We start from the raw sequence: 15,663 nt of genomic DNA, 5'->3' as shown, positions 1-15,663 counted from the left end.
CTCTCGACCATCGGTGCAATTACTCATCTGGTCACAGTGCTCTGTCTCCCGAAGCTGGAGGTTAGTTTTTCTGCTTTCCACCGTTTGGGCCAGTATTTCTTTCACTTTTTTCAGGTACTTTTTAAAGTTTCTTCACTGGTGTGCTGTTTTCGCCCATAGCCTTCAACGTTATGGCTTGTCTTTTCACAACAGCTGCCACCATGTCATGTATTCTCTATGTTGTCTTAAGTAACACAATGAGTTAAGTGGATCCCATTCCTTGACGATCTCAAACAGATTTATTAACAGCTAACTACTATTATATACAATACAGAGCAAACTATGTACAGAGCCTTTGTCCAGGGAGTTACAGTTGCAGGGTGACTTTGGCTTCTCATCACATGACTACACCCTGGCACTTAGCTCATTAGCATACTGAGTTCTTAAAGGGACATCACTCTTGAAGCAATCATACAACATTCACAGCTCTCTGAGGTAAATATTCGTCTTTGCCATATGAACAGTATACTGGCAGAACGGATTGCCTACCTGTTCTGGAATCCATCCAATATCAATGGACTAATCAATGGGTTGTTGTTAACATGCTCTTGCAAGGCTGATGTGTTCTGAATTTTGTCTAAAATATATGTTCTGTATATAACTAAACACAACTCACTTACTATAGGTCCAAAAAGCAATCAATAATTACAATGTGCAGTGATTAGCTCTGACAGCTCAAAAGGAAGGCAGTATTTCTGTATTGGCTCACCTCTGACCCAGAAAATGCAGGTAAAAGCCCCGCTCCCTTGGAAACCTTATTTAGACTCACGCGATAGTGCAATACTGAGGGAGTGCTGCATTGTTGAAAATAACATCTTTTGAATGAGACAGTAAACTTTTCAGGTGGTTCAGGTAGACATTAAAAATCCCAAATCGTAAAGAGCAAGGACTACTGAATGAAGTGATAACAACAACAACATCTTGCATTTACATAGCGTCTTTAACTTTGTAAAATGTCCAAAGTTGCTTCACTGGAGCATTATTATATAAAAATTGACAATGAGCTACATAAAGCAATATGAGGACAGGTGACCAAAAGCTTGATCAAAGAGGTAAGTTGTAAAGAGCAACTTAAAGGATTTGAGAGAGGTAGAGAGATGGAGAGGTTTAGGGAGGGAATTCTGATCTTAGGGCCTAGGTGAAGATGCTATATAAAAGTATACAGTATTTCTTTAATGTTACAATGTTATTCTAAGGGATGAGTCCATGATACAGCATTCGCAGCAGGAAGTGAGACTTCTGTTACGAGAGTCCATATTTTTTGTTAAAACTTGGATTCCATATTTTTAAAAAATATTTAAAAAATTTCATGGACATTGAAACATCTGGAGGTAGCTGAACTTGATGGATTTTTTTCCAAAAACAAGGTCAACAAGAGGTTCCTGGTTTTGACCAGTAAACAAATACTGGAAACCAAGCGATTTCAAAGAAACCACGGTGGGGGGAGGGGGGGGGCGTGTGGTGACCTAAGAGCTACCCTTTGTTATGACAAAAGAGAATTTATGACTTAGCATGAGACTTGCTTGGAAAAGTTGTTTCATTTTTGAACTTTAAAAACCAGTGTATTTGGACTAAAGTGGGCAATTGGAATTTGAGATGGACCTGCCAGGAGTTCCGAAGAAAAACCAGAAAGCTACTACCTCTCTTTAAAGAATCCCTGCTCTGGAAAAGCAAAAGCTTGTGTGAAGTGGTACTGTTGCCTCCTGTAATTTTGAAGACATCCTGAATGCTTGCAGAAACCTTGCATCTTTAAAAAAAAGGACTTTTGCATCAAATGTGTGAGAACTGACACCTGTTGCTACACACCTGATGGAAGACCTATGTGAAGCCTTCTACAGTTGAATTTCTTTGAACACCTACCTAAACAGACTGTTCATCAACCTTGCCTGGAAAAATTCCTAGTGGCAGCCAACTGTTCGACTTGGGACACCTCGCCAAACCAAAGAACTTCCTTCCAGATCATTACAATCTAATTTTTTTTTTATTCCTTTGAAACAGCTGGAAACAAAAATCCCTATTTTTCCAGTTAACCAGTTTTTGGATGTTTGTGCGTGTGCGTGAGGGCCAGGATAAAAAAATTGGGGCTTTAATATTTCGATTTGCGTATATATTTACTTCATTATTGGTTAAGACTTGGCTTTATTATAAACGGATAATTTTGTTGTTTATCAAAGAACCTGGTTGGTGTGCTTTATTCTGGGGACAAATAGAGTATCTAATGGGCTGTTTTGGCAAGTGGGAAAATTTATTGATGCTGTCAGGCAAACGCCCCACCTGCCAAGACTGAGGCACACATGATTTCACCACATGAACATAAAACTTAAAATTGCAAGCCCCTGACTGGAAAGACATTTGAATAGTAACAGACAGTGTTGGAACAATAGGGACCCAGTCATTACTTCCCCAATACACAGAAGAAGTAGTCAGCCCAGTTTTAGTCACATGACTAGCTGACTGTTGGGGTTTGAATTTCCAACAGAATTTGAACTCAGAGCTCCTGGTTTGAGAAGACCTCTCTCCTGCCCACTCACCTCTCAGGGAACTGAATCTTGTGAAAACATGTGAACCTCAAAGAGAGAAAAATCTCCGATGTGAACAAAGTTTAAGAATACTGGGCCCCGGCGAAAAGCAAGACTACCTACAGTCAAGTGAACTCAAAGCACAATAAGCAGAAACGCTCCTGAAATTGCCTCAAACCCCTCTCTACCATATTTTCCTCTCCTCTTTTCTGTTCCTATTTGCATGTGTATATCGCATGTGAATGCTAGAGTTGGCGCATTGTATAACCATTGGCATGAACCATATTGGAGTTTAAGTCTAAGTTTTAATAAATTTCACTTTTCTCCTTTAAACCTGTGAAAACCTGGTGTGCTGGTTTCTTTGCCTTATAATTGGAAAGTTGTGAACAAGGATTCACAAAGGGGGAGCTCAAAACACAGTGCGTTTAAAATTGAACCCTGTTACAATAAGACCAGGTGAAGACAGCAAAAGACCCCTAGACACCTTTCTCACCTGGTCGTAACAATGTGTTGTGACCTGTGGAGACGTGGGACTGAATTAACAGTGTACTCCTCCCGCCTCGGTCATAACACTTTCAACAAGCATAATTCAGAAAAACCACTCACAATTCCAACTTACAGTTCTGCAGGTGCCACTCCACACTGGGGCCACTACATTGCAGAATCACACCTACAATGCCCCTAGGATACAGAAGAAAAGCTGTTGTAACTTAAAAAAGAGTGAGTGGCCCAGTTACTGTAACACTGGAGCATACTCTAACATTAGTAACTTTTGAATCCTATTTTCAATGCAGTTTCCACTGGGTTTTTCTTCATGCTTTTGTTACCAGTCCATCTCAGAAAACTGTAGTCAGACAGTGCAGAGTTATACTGTTTGGTGCAAATTGAAGATTGCAGGTCCATGTCCTCGCAAAAATGCTTGGGCATTCAACATTAGATCCTGGACACTCAACATTACATGCGTGTATGAGCATGGGCACATGTATTACATTTGTAATGCCAATAGTTTTTCGAATCGCGTTATTATACTATATCTGAATCCCACACAATTTTTCAGATCTTCAGGTAATGAGCAGCATTACACTTCACATTTGGGGCTTGTGAGGTAAGCAGCCAGAATCATGACGCTATGAAATATCGGATTATAAAGTCACATTAGAGGAATGAATTTGCCAGATTCAGCCTGGTCAGGGAAAATCGCTTGATTCCTTTTCAGTCTGATTCCTAACAGAGTTTGTAGAGATTGAGCAATCTGCAAGGATCCAAAGGCAGTTTTTTTTTCTCATGGGAAAGGTGGTAAAATTCAACTACAATTGCAACTAAAGATACCTGTGTTAAAAGAATTGGTAAGTGATGGGTTCAGCAATCAACGGCTAATTTGGTTTACCATGTACCTGAAAAAAGATCAGCATCTGGAAGCGCCTCATATTTGTATGTTTTCTTGTTAAACATAGCTGTAAAGTGACACTGTCACACACAACGATTATCCATAATGTATTTGCCCTTCAGGCACTCAGATACAACACATTCCAACTGTATGTCAGAGTGGATGTAATGGACTGAGATGAGAATCATTTCATATACTTCAAGAGTTTAATGGATGCATTAGCAGAAATGACCTCACTGAATTTGGCTGATTTGTCTTCGAGCCTGGGGTTGAATGTCTTGTTTTTGTCTCACACATATCTTTTGATCCAGTACAATAAAGGCAAATAACTTCACTGGCATCAAAAACTGCATTTAATTATATCTCTGCATATTTTCCACTCTAATTCTTCATGTTTACATCTCTCTGTCATCAGTTCTTTTTGTCTCCCTCTGTCTCTGTCTGTTTGGAAGGATAAAGAGTGAGCTACAGTTAGGAAGAGTTTCAGAAAAGTATTAGGAGTAGAAGAATAACAGCAACAAAGAGGTTTCATGCAGTGAAAACACAGGAAGAGAAAGTCTCAAACAAAAATAGGATCTGTAGGGAGAAAAGAGGAGGTCAAAAAGGGATTCAGTGGTGAGATTTGTGAATAGCTCCGTTTCTGGTGAGAAAAAAGTAAATAGACCTGTGATTAGCCTTGTAAAGGTTAAAGTTGGGATATACAGGGGAGCAGCCTAATTGCAATCATCCATGCAGGAATAAATGATATAGAAGGGGAAAATTCAGAGGTGGTCAACAGTGACTTTATACATATTGCCTGGAAAGTGCAAGATAAAAGGATATAATATGGTGATTTCTGGGTTATTGCTTGTGCTTGGAAGAGGTAGTAAGTTGATGAGTAAAATTATAGGACTAAATAAGGGCTGGCTGTTTGTGACAGATTAAGTGACCTTGTTTTTACAAATAACTCGGACTGCCATGTAGGCAAGCTACTGTCGTGCAAACGAGGTTAGCTGTCTCTAAATTGGAACAATGGGACTAGCTAATCATATGGACAGATGCAAGATCTACATAGCTAGGTATGTAAGGGAGGTATTGCAATTACACAAAGTAAGGTAAAGTCCAAATCAAGTTAGGCATAGTAACCAAACAAAGAGAATGGACCATCTAAGACATAAGTAAAAACAAACCTTAATTAAATGCCTTTACTTGATTGGTAGAAACATTAGAAACATTAGAAATAATTGGGACCAAGAGCATATGTAGTAGAAAGTAAATATATCGTGAAAACCAAGCACATACCGGAAGATGTAAGAGAATTTAACATACAGGATGATGATAAGGGGGAAGGGTAGCTTTAGGTGTTCCGTATTATTTGGAAGTTTAGGAAACTTGAATTCAAATTCTCAAACTACCATGATGAGACTTGAATTCTCAAACACTGGATTATTATGACAGGTGTTACAACCTGGTGAGAAAGGGACCTAGAGTTCCCTCTTAGCCTTCACCTGGTCTTACCATAACAGGGTTTAATTTTACACACACCATGTTTTTAGCTCCCCCTTGGTGAATCCTTGTTCATTGCTTTCCATTTATAAGGCAAAGAAACCAGCCAAACAGGTTTTCTTAGGTTCAAAGAAGACAGGTTGAACTTTATTAAAGTTAAACTCTAATTCTGTTAATGCCTACGGATGCGCGACACGCCCACGCTAGCATGCACACATGATACACACATGCAGATAGAGACAGAAAAGAGAAGAAATAAAGTGGAAAAGTTTGAAGCAATATCTGAAAATGGCTTTGGTTACTGTTCTTAGAGCTCACTGTAGAGTCCTTGATTATAGGTACGTCTTGCTTTTCTTTGGGGCCCAGTATTCTTCTTAAACTTTGTTCAATGTAGGAGACTTTTCTCCCTTGAGGTTCACGTGTCTTCAGTGGATTTACAGGCTCATGAGAAAGAGATGGGAGCAGACAGGAGATGTCTTCTCAGTCCAGGAGCAAACAGTCTTTGAGTTCAAATTTTTTGTACACTTCAAAAGGATCCAGGTTGCCCAACAGGTTAGTCATGTGCAACAAAAACAAGAAATGCTGGAATCACTCAGCAGGTCTGGCAGCATCTGTGGAAAGAGAAGCAGAGTTAACGTTTCGGGTCACTGACCCGAAACGTTAACTCTGCTTCTCTTTCCACAGATGCTGCCAGACCTGCTGAGTGATTCCAGCATTTCTTGTTTTTGTTTCAGATTTCCAGCATCCGCAGTATTTTGCTTTTATTTTAGGTTAGTCATGTGACTAGCTGGTTTGACCACGTCTGTGTTTGTGAATTCTCTTGTCTTAGCCAACCCTGGAATGTCTCTTCTTATACACAATACCTGGTGATCAAAGTCCATTTTAGGATAAGTGGATATGGAATAGCCCTTTGTCTCCACAAGCACTGTCTGTTAGTATGCAAGTGTTTTTTCAGCCAAGTGTCTGGTGATTTTTTAATAAGTCCTTTCTTCTCTCCAGCAAGTTTAAAATCAATGTTCATATGACAAAATTAATATGCCTCATTCTTGGCAGGTGGGGGGGATCTGCATGACACAGGCCTCTGGATAACTAGACCATTTCATAAACACAAACACTTAAAAGCAGTTGTTGAGAGCAGCTTTCTATCCAAATGTACAGAAAGGTGCAAAAAAGGATTCACAAGAATAATACCAGAACTGAGAGGATATACTTATCAGGAAGGGTTGAACAGGCTTCAACACATTTTTTCTGAAGAAAAGAGAAGATTGAGGGATGACCTGATAACGATCTTTAAGATTATGAAAGGGTTTGATAGGGTAAATGTAGAGAAGGTGTTTCTACTTGCAGACGAGACCAGAACTCAGGGCTACAAGTATAAGATAGTCATTAAAAATCCAATAGGGAATTCAGGAGAAATTCTTTTAACCAGAAAGTTGTTAGAATGTGGAACTTACAACCACAGGGAGCAGTTGAGGCAACTGGCATAGATGCATTTAAGGGGAAAAGGGAAACACATGAGGGGGAAAGGAAAAGAAGGATATTTTGATATATTGAGGGGTTAAATGAAGAAGGGTGGGAGGACACTACAGCATAAGCATCTGCATGAACATATTAGGCCAAATGGCCTGTTCTGCTCCATTTCTGTGCTGTAAATATTATGCAGTACCATGCCCTCTATATGTAAAGGTACACAAGGCTGAAAGCAACTACCAACATGAGATTTGAACTCACATTCCTGAATTATTTGTCTAGGCCTGTGGTTTACTACACCGTTAACGTAACTTCTAAAGTATCATGCCCTCTATAGGCATGGAAATTAAAAGGCTCAACATGGAAAGAGCAGAAAAGGAGCCTAAGGACAAAGTTAGTAAGTAGGGACTCTTGGGGCAAGTAAAGGAAACAAATAAGCATCTTGAATCACTAGGTAAGAAGGGTCAATGTAGAGAATATGTTGTAAAAACAGGTGACTTCAACAAACCAAATATAAACTAGAAATGTCCCAGTGGATGTATGATGACAAAAAATGTTTTGTATCACATTTACTACTGCTACTTATTTTGTACCATTATAAAACATGGTACAAAACTGCTTCTTGTCACAATGTGTCTTAGACCCCATATAGGGAATTCATGCCATACCTGGTGTTGCAAGTAATTAGAATACTATCCATAAGACTAAAGTACTTGAACTTGTGGAAGTGAGTGACCATAATTTATTCAACTTTAAGTTCACCGCAATCAATATCTGTGAGGATCAGGAGAGAAATATCAGATTTCATAAAATAGGCTTTAATGAAATAAGGAGTAAACTGAAGGAAATCGAATAATTGCTGAGAAGTAGTTCAGTCAAGGAAAATAGAAATATTGAGATTTCCAACACCACCCCCCACCCCCCCCCCCACCCCCCCCCCACCCACACAATCCGAAGTTTATCCTTTCTAGACTAAAAAGCTATAACTTTTCTAACCATTCATCCCTTTTGTACTTTGTATCATTCTTATTGCCCTTTCTTGCAGCTTGACCTATGGACATGTCTCCGTTTTGAAGTGGGTTGGCCAAAGCTGTGCACAGTACTTCTCGTGGATATGACCAGTGCAGTATATGCCTCAACATAATGTCTGTCAACCTTTACTGTTCCAGCTCTGCAGCCCAATGTTTTATTTCTTTGTTTAATCACTTCTCCACATCATCTCAGCATCGAAAGTGACAAGTTCTCCCAATCATTTTCAAGGTCTCCTTGTGCAAATTCTAATCCCTTTCATTACACATCTAAGTTTCTCATTTTCTATTCCAAAATGCAAAGCTTTAACATTTGTCTGTCCAATTTCATAACAGATCTTAACCCCTCTTTAAAATGTTAACTGTATTCTCCATTCCTACTGCACTCCTTATTTTAGCATCTGCTGTTAACTGAACGAGCTTAGAATTGGCTTCTGGTTCCTGTTCATATATGTAGATAAGAAACGGCAGGAGTTCAAGCATGAATCTGCAAGTACTCCACTCCGCACCTCCCCACCCCAAGTTTGACATTATCGCTCTCATGTGTACTCTGTTTCCTATTTTTGATCCAGTTTTGTATCTAGTTCCACATTTGACCTTAGGATCCTGATGAATTTTAGTTTAATTAGTAGTCATTCATGTGGAGTTTATAAAAGGTTTTTGGAATAAACTATCTACTTTACTTGTAATTTCTTGAACTAAGTCAGATTGTCAAGCAGTATCTGCCCTCCGAAATCCTTGGTGGATGTTTCTCATTAAGGCATGCTATGTAAGTATGCCTTCAAATTACACTTAGCGTTTCATTATTTCTGCCTTTAACAGATTTATTGGCCCACCATTTTCTCGGTCAAATCTATACGCCATTTTTTCTCCTTGCTTCTTCTCCTTGTTTCCAATCTTGCAGAACCTCTCTAGTATCCAAAGAATCTTTCACCACTATACAGTGCCTTACATATTTCTTTCCTAATCTTCAGCAAGCTGGGTATATGCTGTCTGACCCAGAGATTTGTTAGCTTTCAGTTCACTTAACCTATCAAATACCTTATAGAATATTCACTGTACCATAATAATTGAATATTGTATTAGTATTCTTCTTCCTGAATACTCCTGGAAAATAATAACTTATAAATACATTTTCCCTTCATTTGAGTACCCCATCAATTTCATCCTTTAGTATTAATTTCCTATCCAACCATTTTTTTATTGCTATGAAGCTGAAACAAAGTTGTACCAACAGCCTTTTCTTTTTAATCACTAAAGCCTTCTTTGGACTTCTAATACCTTTTTGTTTTAATGGTTTCCTATTCTCCTCTTCCTTTTTTCATGAAAATATTGTACAGATAATTTTTCTTTGTTATTTTACAGTTAATTTCTCTATTTACCCATTTTGAAATTTGCTTGTTTAGCTTTCACCTTTTTCCCTTTGTATATACTTGTCTTGTATACTTAATTCAGTTTTACATGTAAAATTGGTGCCAAAAGTGTGATTTGCACCGTACAGACAAACAACAGACACAAAACGTTTAAGGATATAGATTATAATATAACATGGGAAAATGTGAAGTTATTCACTTTGATAGAAAAATAGAAAAGCAGAATATTTTCTAAATGGTGAGAGACTGGGAAATATTGATATTCAGAGCGGCCTGGCTGGCCTTGTATACAAATCACAGCAAGTTAGCATGCAGGTACAGCAAGCAATTAGGAAGGCAAATGGTATGTTAGCCTTTATTACAAAGGGACTGGTCTATAAGAGAAATGAAGTCTTAGTACAATTATATAGGGCCTTGCTGAGACCATACCTGGAATACTGTGTACAGTTTTGGTCTCCTTACCCAAGGAAGGATATACTTGCCGTAGAGGGAATGCAAAGAAGCTTCACTAAATTTATTTCTGGGCTGAGATGATTGTCCTATGAGGAGAGATTAAGTAAACTAGACCTATATTCCCTAGAATTTAGAAGAATGAGAGGATATCTCATTGAAACAAATATATTTCTGATGGGATTTGATGGTGTTTCATCTGACCGGGGAGTCTAGAGCGAGGGGTCACAGTCTCAGAGTGAGGGGTCAGCCATTCAGGATTGAGAATGAGAAGAAATTTCTTCATTCAAAGGGTCGTGAATCTTTGGAATTCTCTACCTCAGAAAACTTTCTTTTTATTCTTACGTGGGATGTGAGTGTCGCTGGCAAGACCAGCATTTGTTGCCATCCCTAATTGCCCTTGAGAAGGTGGTGTTGAGCCAGTTTCTTGAACCGCTGCAGTCCATCTGGTGTAGGTACACCAAAAGTGCTGTGAGGGAGGGAGTTCCAGGTTTTTGACCCAGCTGTGAATGCTCATTATATTGGACATCATAATATATACCACGTTCTCAATTCTCTGACAATTCCAGATTATAAATGTAAAATAATTCCTTCATTGCACCTTCTTCTGTCGTGTTAGGCAACAGTATTAAGAGATACAGAAGCAAAGTGGGTAAATGGAATTAATATATGAATCAATCATGATCTAATTGAATGGCAGAACAGGTTTGAGGGGCTGAATGGCCTACACCTGTTTATGTGATTCATCCTTCTGCATTGATGTCATAGCAACAGTCTCTCACACCCCTTATTTCATGTATTTTTCTAAATATGATCAACGTTATCTTGATTTTACTGAAGTGATACAGCGTACGTTACAAGTTATGGATAACAGAGTAAATAAAAGGTCAACCCTTAATCTCAGTGTCAGACAACATCCATAATGAACTATTCCAACTTTGTTCACATGGACAGATATTTGGTGAGAAAATCAATTAAGGGATACAGTTATTGAACCATGCATTCTGGGGGAGAGTGTTGATTCTGGGGCCAGCCAGATGGGTTGAGATGGTCTTTTCCGGTGCTGTCCATTCTTATGTTTCTATGGTGTATAAAAGCACTTCTAGTCTGAGATTAAGTTTCATTTTATTGCTCACTCCCAATTACCTTTAATTCCACCAGTCACATGACCAGTACCCTGCATCCCTTTATGTCAAAAGTTTTGTAATGCGTTTCTGCTGACATTAGTCCACAGTACTGAATAAATCACTCAGAACGTATGAATGTTACAAGTAAAAGCTTAACTAAACTGAACAGAAAATAAACTCGCGAAAACATAATTATGACAAAGGTCAAAAGTGGATTTGAACTTCTGCTACCATTTTTTTTTATCGAACTGAAGATGAGGTAACATTTGGGTGATTGGCTTGGAACGTTAAATTTCGAGTGTACATTCTTTTTTAATTTGGGAGTTAGCCAACAGTGCCTTCATCTGGGACCATTTAGACAAATGGTAATTTACTTGTGGTCCAAATGAGATTACTTTGCCTCTCAACAATCCATTTTAAAAAATCGTTGCTGCTAATCCTTGGTTCTTGCCTTGTATAATTTATTTGAATTGCTATCTTAAAATAACGTTTGGCAACCATAGTAGTTTGAAGTTCATTCTTTTGCAAATGCGGGACTGACTCACTTGAGTGCATGAATGAATTCAATGAAATGTAACTCCACTGCGCCCCCTTCACTCTCAGAACCACAGCAAACTCTCGACATCCTTCTGGCTCGTTCGTTTGAAGTGGCAAAACAATAAATGGTTGGCACTTAAGTATCAGAACACATGGCGAAGTCAAGAATATGGCAATGCTGTCCATAGACTGTTTAAATCGATTGCTTTCAAATTTAAAAATGTGTGCACCTGGGCTTGTAATGTTGATAGCTTAGAACCGACACTGCTACTTGCACTTTGGCTGAGTTTTAAACGTGTGTCCCTTACATGCGTATATATAAAATAATGCCAGTCACTACAGAAAAAAATGGATTCCAGGTAAAATAGCAAATTGAACACAATTCCCTCATTTAAACTGGAAGAGGCTGAGATGGTGCTTTGGTTTTGTGTTATTTGACACAGCGATATTGCAATTACCTTAGCCGTCAGCATCCTGGTCGGGAAATCAATATCCATTCATTTCTCTGTCAAAAAGGAACTTTTCAATTGGCAAGAAAAGGAACATTACTCCTGTAAAAAGAATCCCACAAGAAACAGTTCCCCTGCACTTACTTTATCAGCCAGGATCATGGAAGAGCCACCGTGTATTCCCAGGATAGGAATAAAAGTTTGGGAGGAAATAAAATCCAAAATCTGAGCGATAGCCTCCTGGTCCGTGTCATCTCCAAACACCACGCCGTGAATCTTGGTGCCTGACATCAGGTCACACACGTGGGTGATGATACTCTTCGGGTCGGTCTGGTTCACCGCCACGGTCACCACGTTGACATCAATGGGAAAGTCGGGGGCGTCTTCCTTGATCCACACATCCTTAAAGCCCGTGCTGTCGGGGCTCCTGCCCAAAATGATGGCGATGTTCAGGGTCGGATAACCCTGCTGCGCTCCGATTACATCCAAGTGGAAGATGAGATCGAGAACCACCACCGCAAGAAAGCCGAGGCATCCCATTTTTGGAAGCTCCATCCCCTGCAAAGGTGAAGATTAACATCTGCAGACTGCACTGAAACGGTTTTTCTTTCCCTCTCCCCTCTTTTAGATTTTTAAAACATCTACAAGACATCAACATGGAAAAGTTCACCTATTCGCCAAATAAGGACAAAGGAAACCGCAGTCTCTGCATATTCCGAGAGTTTTTTTCCCTCTCTCGTCATAAAGACCCAAAAAGGCATCTGACCTAATTTACATACTACTGAGTATTCAGGACAGGTTTTATAAGAATATCTTTCCCTTTCGTCGGGTCACAAATAATTTGGAGCTAGTGTTCCTAAATCAGCTGGGGGTTATGTTTGCTCCCATCTCACAAAAATATCGTATCCTCTGCCATTATTAGTCATGATTGCTTTTCAAAGGGGCTTTTTGATGCATTTACTGTGCGGCTGGAGGGTTTGCTAACTTATCTCTTTCAATTTGAAATTCAATGCAACACATAGAGGGGATGCATGAACTGGTCATATTTTAACAATGCACCATACGTTCCTGTAGCAATTTAAGAAAACACGTTTCACTTAACGTGCTGGGAGGAGAGGGGGGCCGGGTGGTGAGTAAAATGTGCAAGTCGTCGCCGAGTGCCAGCCTGATTTGCAGTGGTAGTAACGGAATATCAACTTAATCGATGGCATACGAGGAGCTATTTTAGTAACTGTTTGAAGTCACGAAATACAGCATTCGACCGAGTGGGCGTTCAGCCTTTAATGCTAAACGGATGAATCAATTAGGGTTGTGGTCTATTCCATGTTGATTTAAAACAAAAAGGCTGCCACGTATTAAATGATCAATCTCATTGAAACACTTTAAATCAAATCTTAACGCACGTAGAAGACATTTTTACACAACATAATGTTTTAATAATGAGTGGCAAAAATGATTCGAAGGTTTCTCGACAGACAGGTAGAAGAGGGGATAGACATTAAAACTGATGAGTTAAGTGAACCGATAAGCGATATGAAATAAATCGGGATGAAGTTCATTCCAAAGCCAAATTCTTTCACATGAACTGTATGGTTTGAGATGAGAAAGCTGCAGCGTCCCCTGCAGTTGCAATTGTTAGAAGCAGGTTTAAGCATGATGCAGGAGACGTATATATGTATGTGTGTGACATACCTTCAATATCACGAAATGCATTTCCTTGCTGGCATGTTGGAAGGGTTTGCATGTCTTGGCTCTCAACACCAAGGGTTATTTTGTGGGTCCCTGCATCTCCACAGAATGCCACTTTAAGCTCCAGCTTATCTCCTTTGCATTCAGCAGCGGCTCTTGTACCAGGAACTAATGAAGTATGAAAGTATGCAAAGTTGGTCTACAGTGGGCATAAAATGCAGTAAGCCCGATTAAAAAAAATAAAACAAACGAGCTTCAATCTTGTTGCACTTTTCTTTTAGTCTCGTCAAACCAATAATGTAAATTCCCAATTATCGTTCTGGTTTTAGATCAATTATTTGCATTTAGCAATGCATACGTTCGGAGGGATGAGTAAAGCTGATTTGTACACAGGACAAATGGACCTCAGTTTCAACATTGCGTGACTTAGAGCCAGTAGATGGTATATTGTACAAGCAAAAACCTGCAACGTAGAAAATGAAATCATATGAACATATCTTATGTTTCTGAGTAATTGCTGTAAAGAGCAAAGTATAACAACCGCAACAAGAGATGGGTAACCACACACACAAGAAAAGCATCAAACATACTCACAGCATCATTCTTCCACATAGCTGCAGCGCGAATGCTCAAAAATGAGATTGCAAGATAACCCATTTGTACTGAAGCCCACCGGAACAACGCCAACGAATATTTCTGTGATCGACTCGCCTGTTAACGGATCCATGTAATATTCTCCTCAAATATGCCGCGAAACCATTAGTCTTCATTGCAGAAATGTGAACGTGCAAAGGACTCCCATTACAGGCGAAGAATTTGACAGAACTATCTTGGAGAATGAACCTTGAAATAGCAGTAAAACCAATCACCACACTAGCTGAACTCTTGTATTTTACGGAGCTTCTGCCTAAATCCTTCAGTCTGTCTCTGTTGAGACTGCAATACTCGGTTCTCTGTTTGAGGAATCAGTCAAAAACACATCCTTATGGAGACAATGTGAATTGCAGCATTCGTGTGTGTGACTGTGGCTGTGTTAGGTGTATGGGTATGTGTGTTTTCAGAGTCCAATCTGCTAAAAAGGAAATATTTAAAAAAAAGCTCGTTTGACGTACATTAATCACTCCACGTAACAAACCTGCCTCCACATTTCTCAACTTCAGAAACAAAGGACAGTTTACAGCGTTCTGAACAATAGGTTGTATCAATTGACTACAATCCAGAAGGAAACAGAATCGACATAAAAAATCGCTCCGCCGTAGTTCCGATCAACATGGAAATTGCAGGTATCCCTGTCCCCTGTGATACTCCTGACAACCGCATACATTAGAAACCAACTATTAAGAGCTAATCATTTGCTAGAACTGGCGTATTTTGTACTGGTTCAGATCAAATTCCGGCTTCTCTGTCGCCATAGAAAATTGGTTAGACAAATAAAGTGGACTTTACTGAGTGGCTAACCACAGATGTGATGCCGACTGCACCAAGGATGGGACAATAAGGTTTCAAAAAACAAGAGCAAAGATGGGGAGCACAATTTTTTTTTGGAGATCTGTAAACTCTATCAACTCAGGTTGTGAAATGAAGGGCAAGGCGGACGTCAGTGGGTTCACAACATCTGCCAAAAATGTTGCCTCAAATCCATAGACCGATATTAAATGCATTCGTTTAATTTCACCTAAAGCGGCGTTCTTGCCTTTAACAGGCGAATACAGCTTGTCGGTTTTACACCATTTAAAGTCAACCAACCAGTAATCTCAACGTCTGAGCTTCGTTTTATTGTATTTCTGTGTTTTTATTCCAAATCAACACAAGTCAAAAGCGATCCCTCGGTGGCTCAATTTAGATGGCAGTTTGTCGCCAATGTCAGTTTGAAAAGGGGATCCTGGAGCATTTAAAACACGTCGCTTCCTTTTCGTGACACATTACAACGCTGCTCACGTAGCTCGGAATTTCTGCCTTGAAAACAAATATGCTCGATCTTTTTTTGGCTGCGGCTGACGGATTCTCACATTGTGGTACCGCTTATCTCATTCATTCAATCCCCTTCGTATCGTGGGCGTCTCGTGTAGTCGTTTCATTTCTCTCTATATGTATTATATAAAAACAAGAA

General features: G+C 39.4%; 1 protein-coding gene across 5 annotated transcripts in view; it reads right to left on the bottom strand.

Annotated features, from left to right (window-relative positions):
• The window catches only part of grin2aa (glutamate receptor, ionotropic, N-methyl D-aspartate 2A, a), a 338,560-nt gene extending 323,757 nt beyond the window's left edge, over positions 1 to 14,803 (bottom strand). For 4 of the 5 annotated variants that reach the window (XM_068056404.1, XM_068056406.1, XM_068056402.1 and 1 more), the window contains exons 1-2: positions 13,557 to 13,891; positions 12,009 to 12,422 (exon numbers count right to left, since the gene is read on the bottom strand). In XM_068056404.1, coding sequence (XP_067912505.1) covers positions 12,009 to 12,422; positions 13,557 to 13,577 — 435 coding nt within the window. In that variant the 5' untranslated portion in view covers positions 13,578 to 13,891. Of the gene's footprint in view, positions 1 to 12,008; positions 12,423 to 13,556; positions 13,892 to 14,147 lie in introns of those variants that run through there. The other variant, XM_068056407.1, reaches the window with a different exon arrangement.
• Between the last annotated feature and the right edge of the window lie 860 nt (positions 14,804 to 15,663).

Source organism: Heterodontus francisci, chromosome 24 (assembly GCF_036365525.1).
Source record: "Heterodontus francisci isolate sHetFra1 chromosome 24, sHetFra1.hap1, whole genome shotgun sequence".
Lineage (NCBI taxonomy): Eukaryota > Metazoa > Chordata > Chondrichthyes > Heterodontiformes > Heterodontidae > Heterodontus > Heterodontus francisci.
Note: the sequence above shows the minus strand (reverse complement) of the source record. Positions and strands in the feature narration are given on the sequence as shown.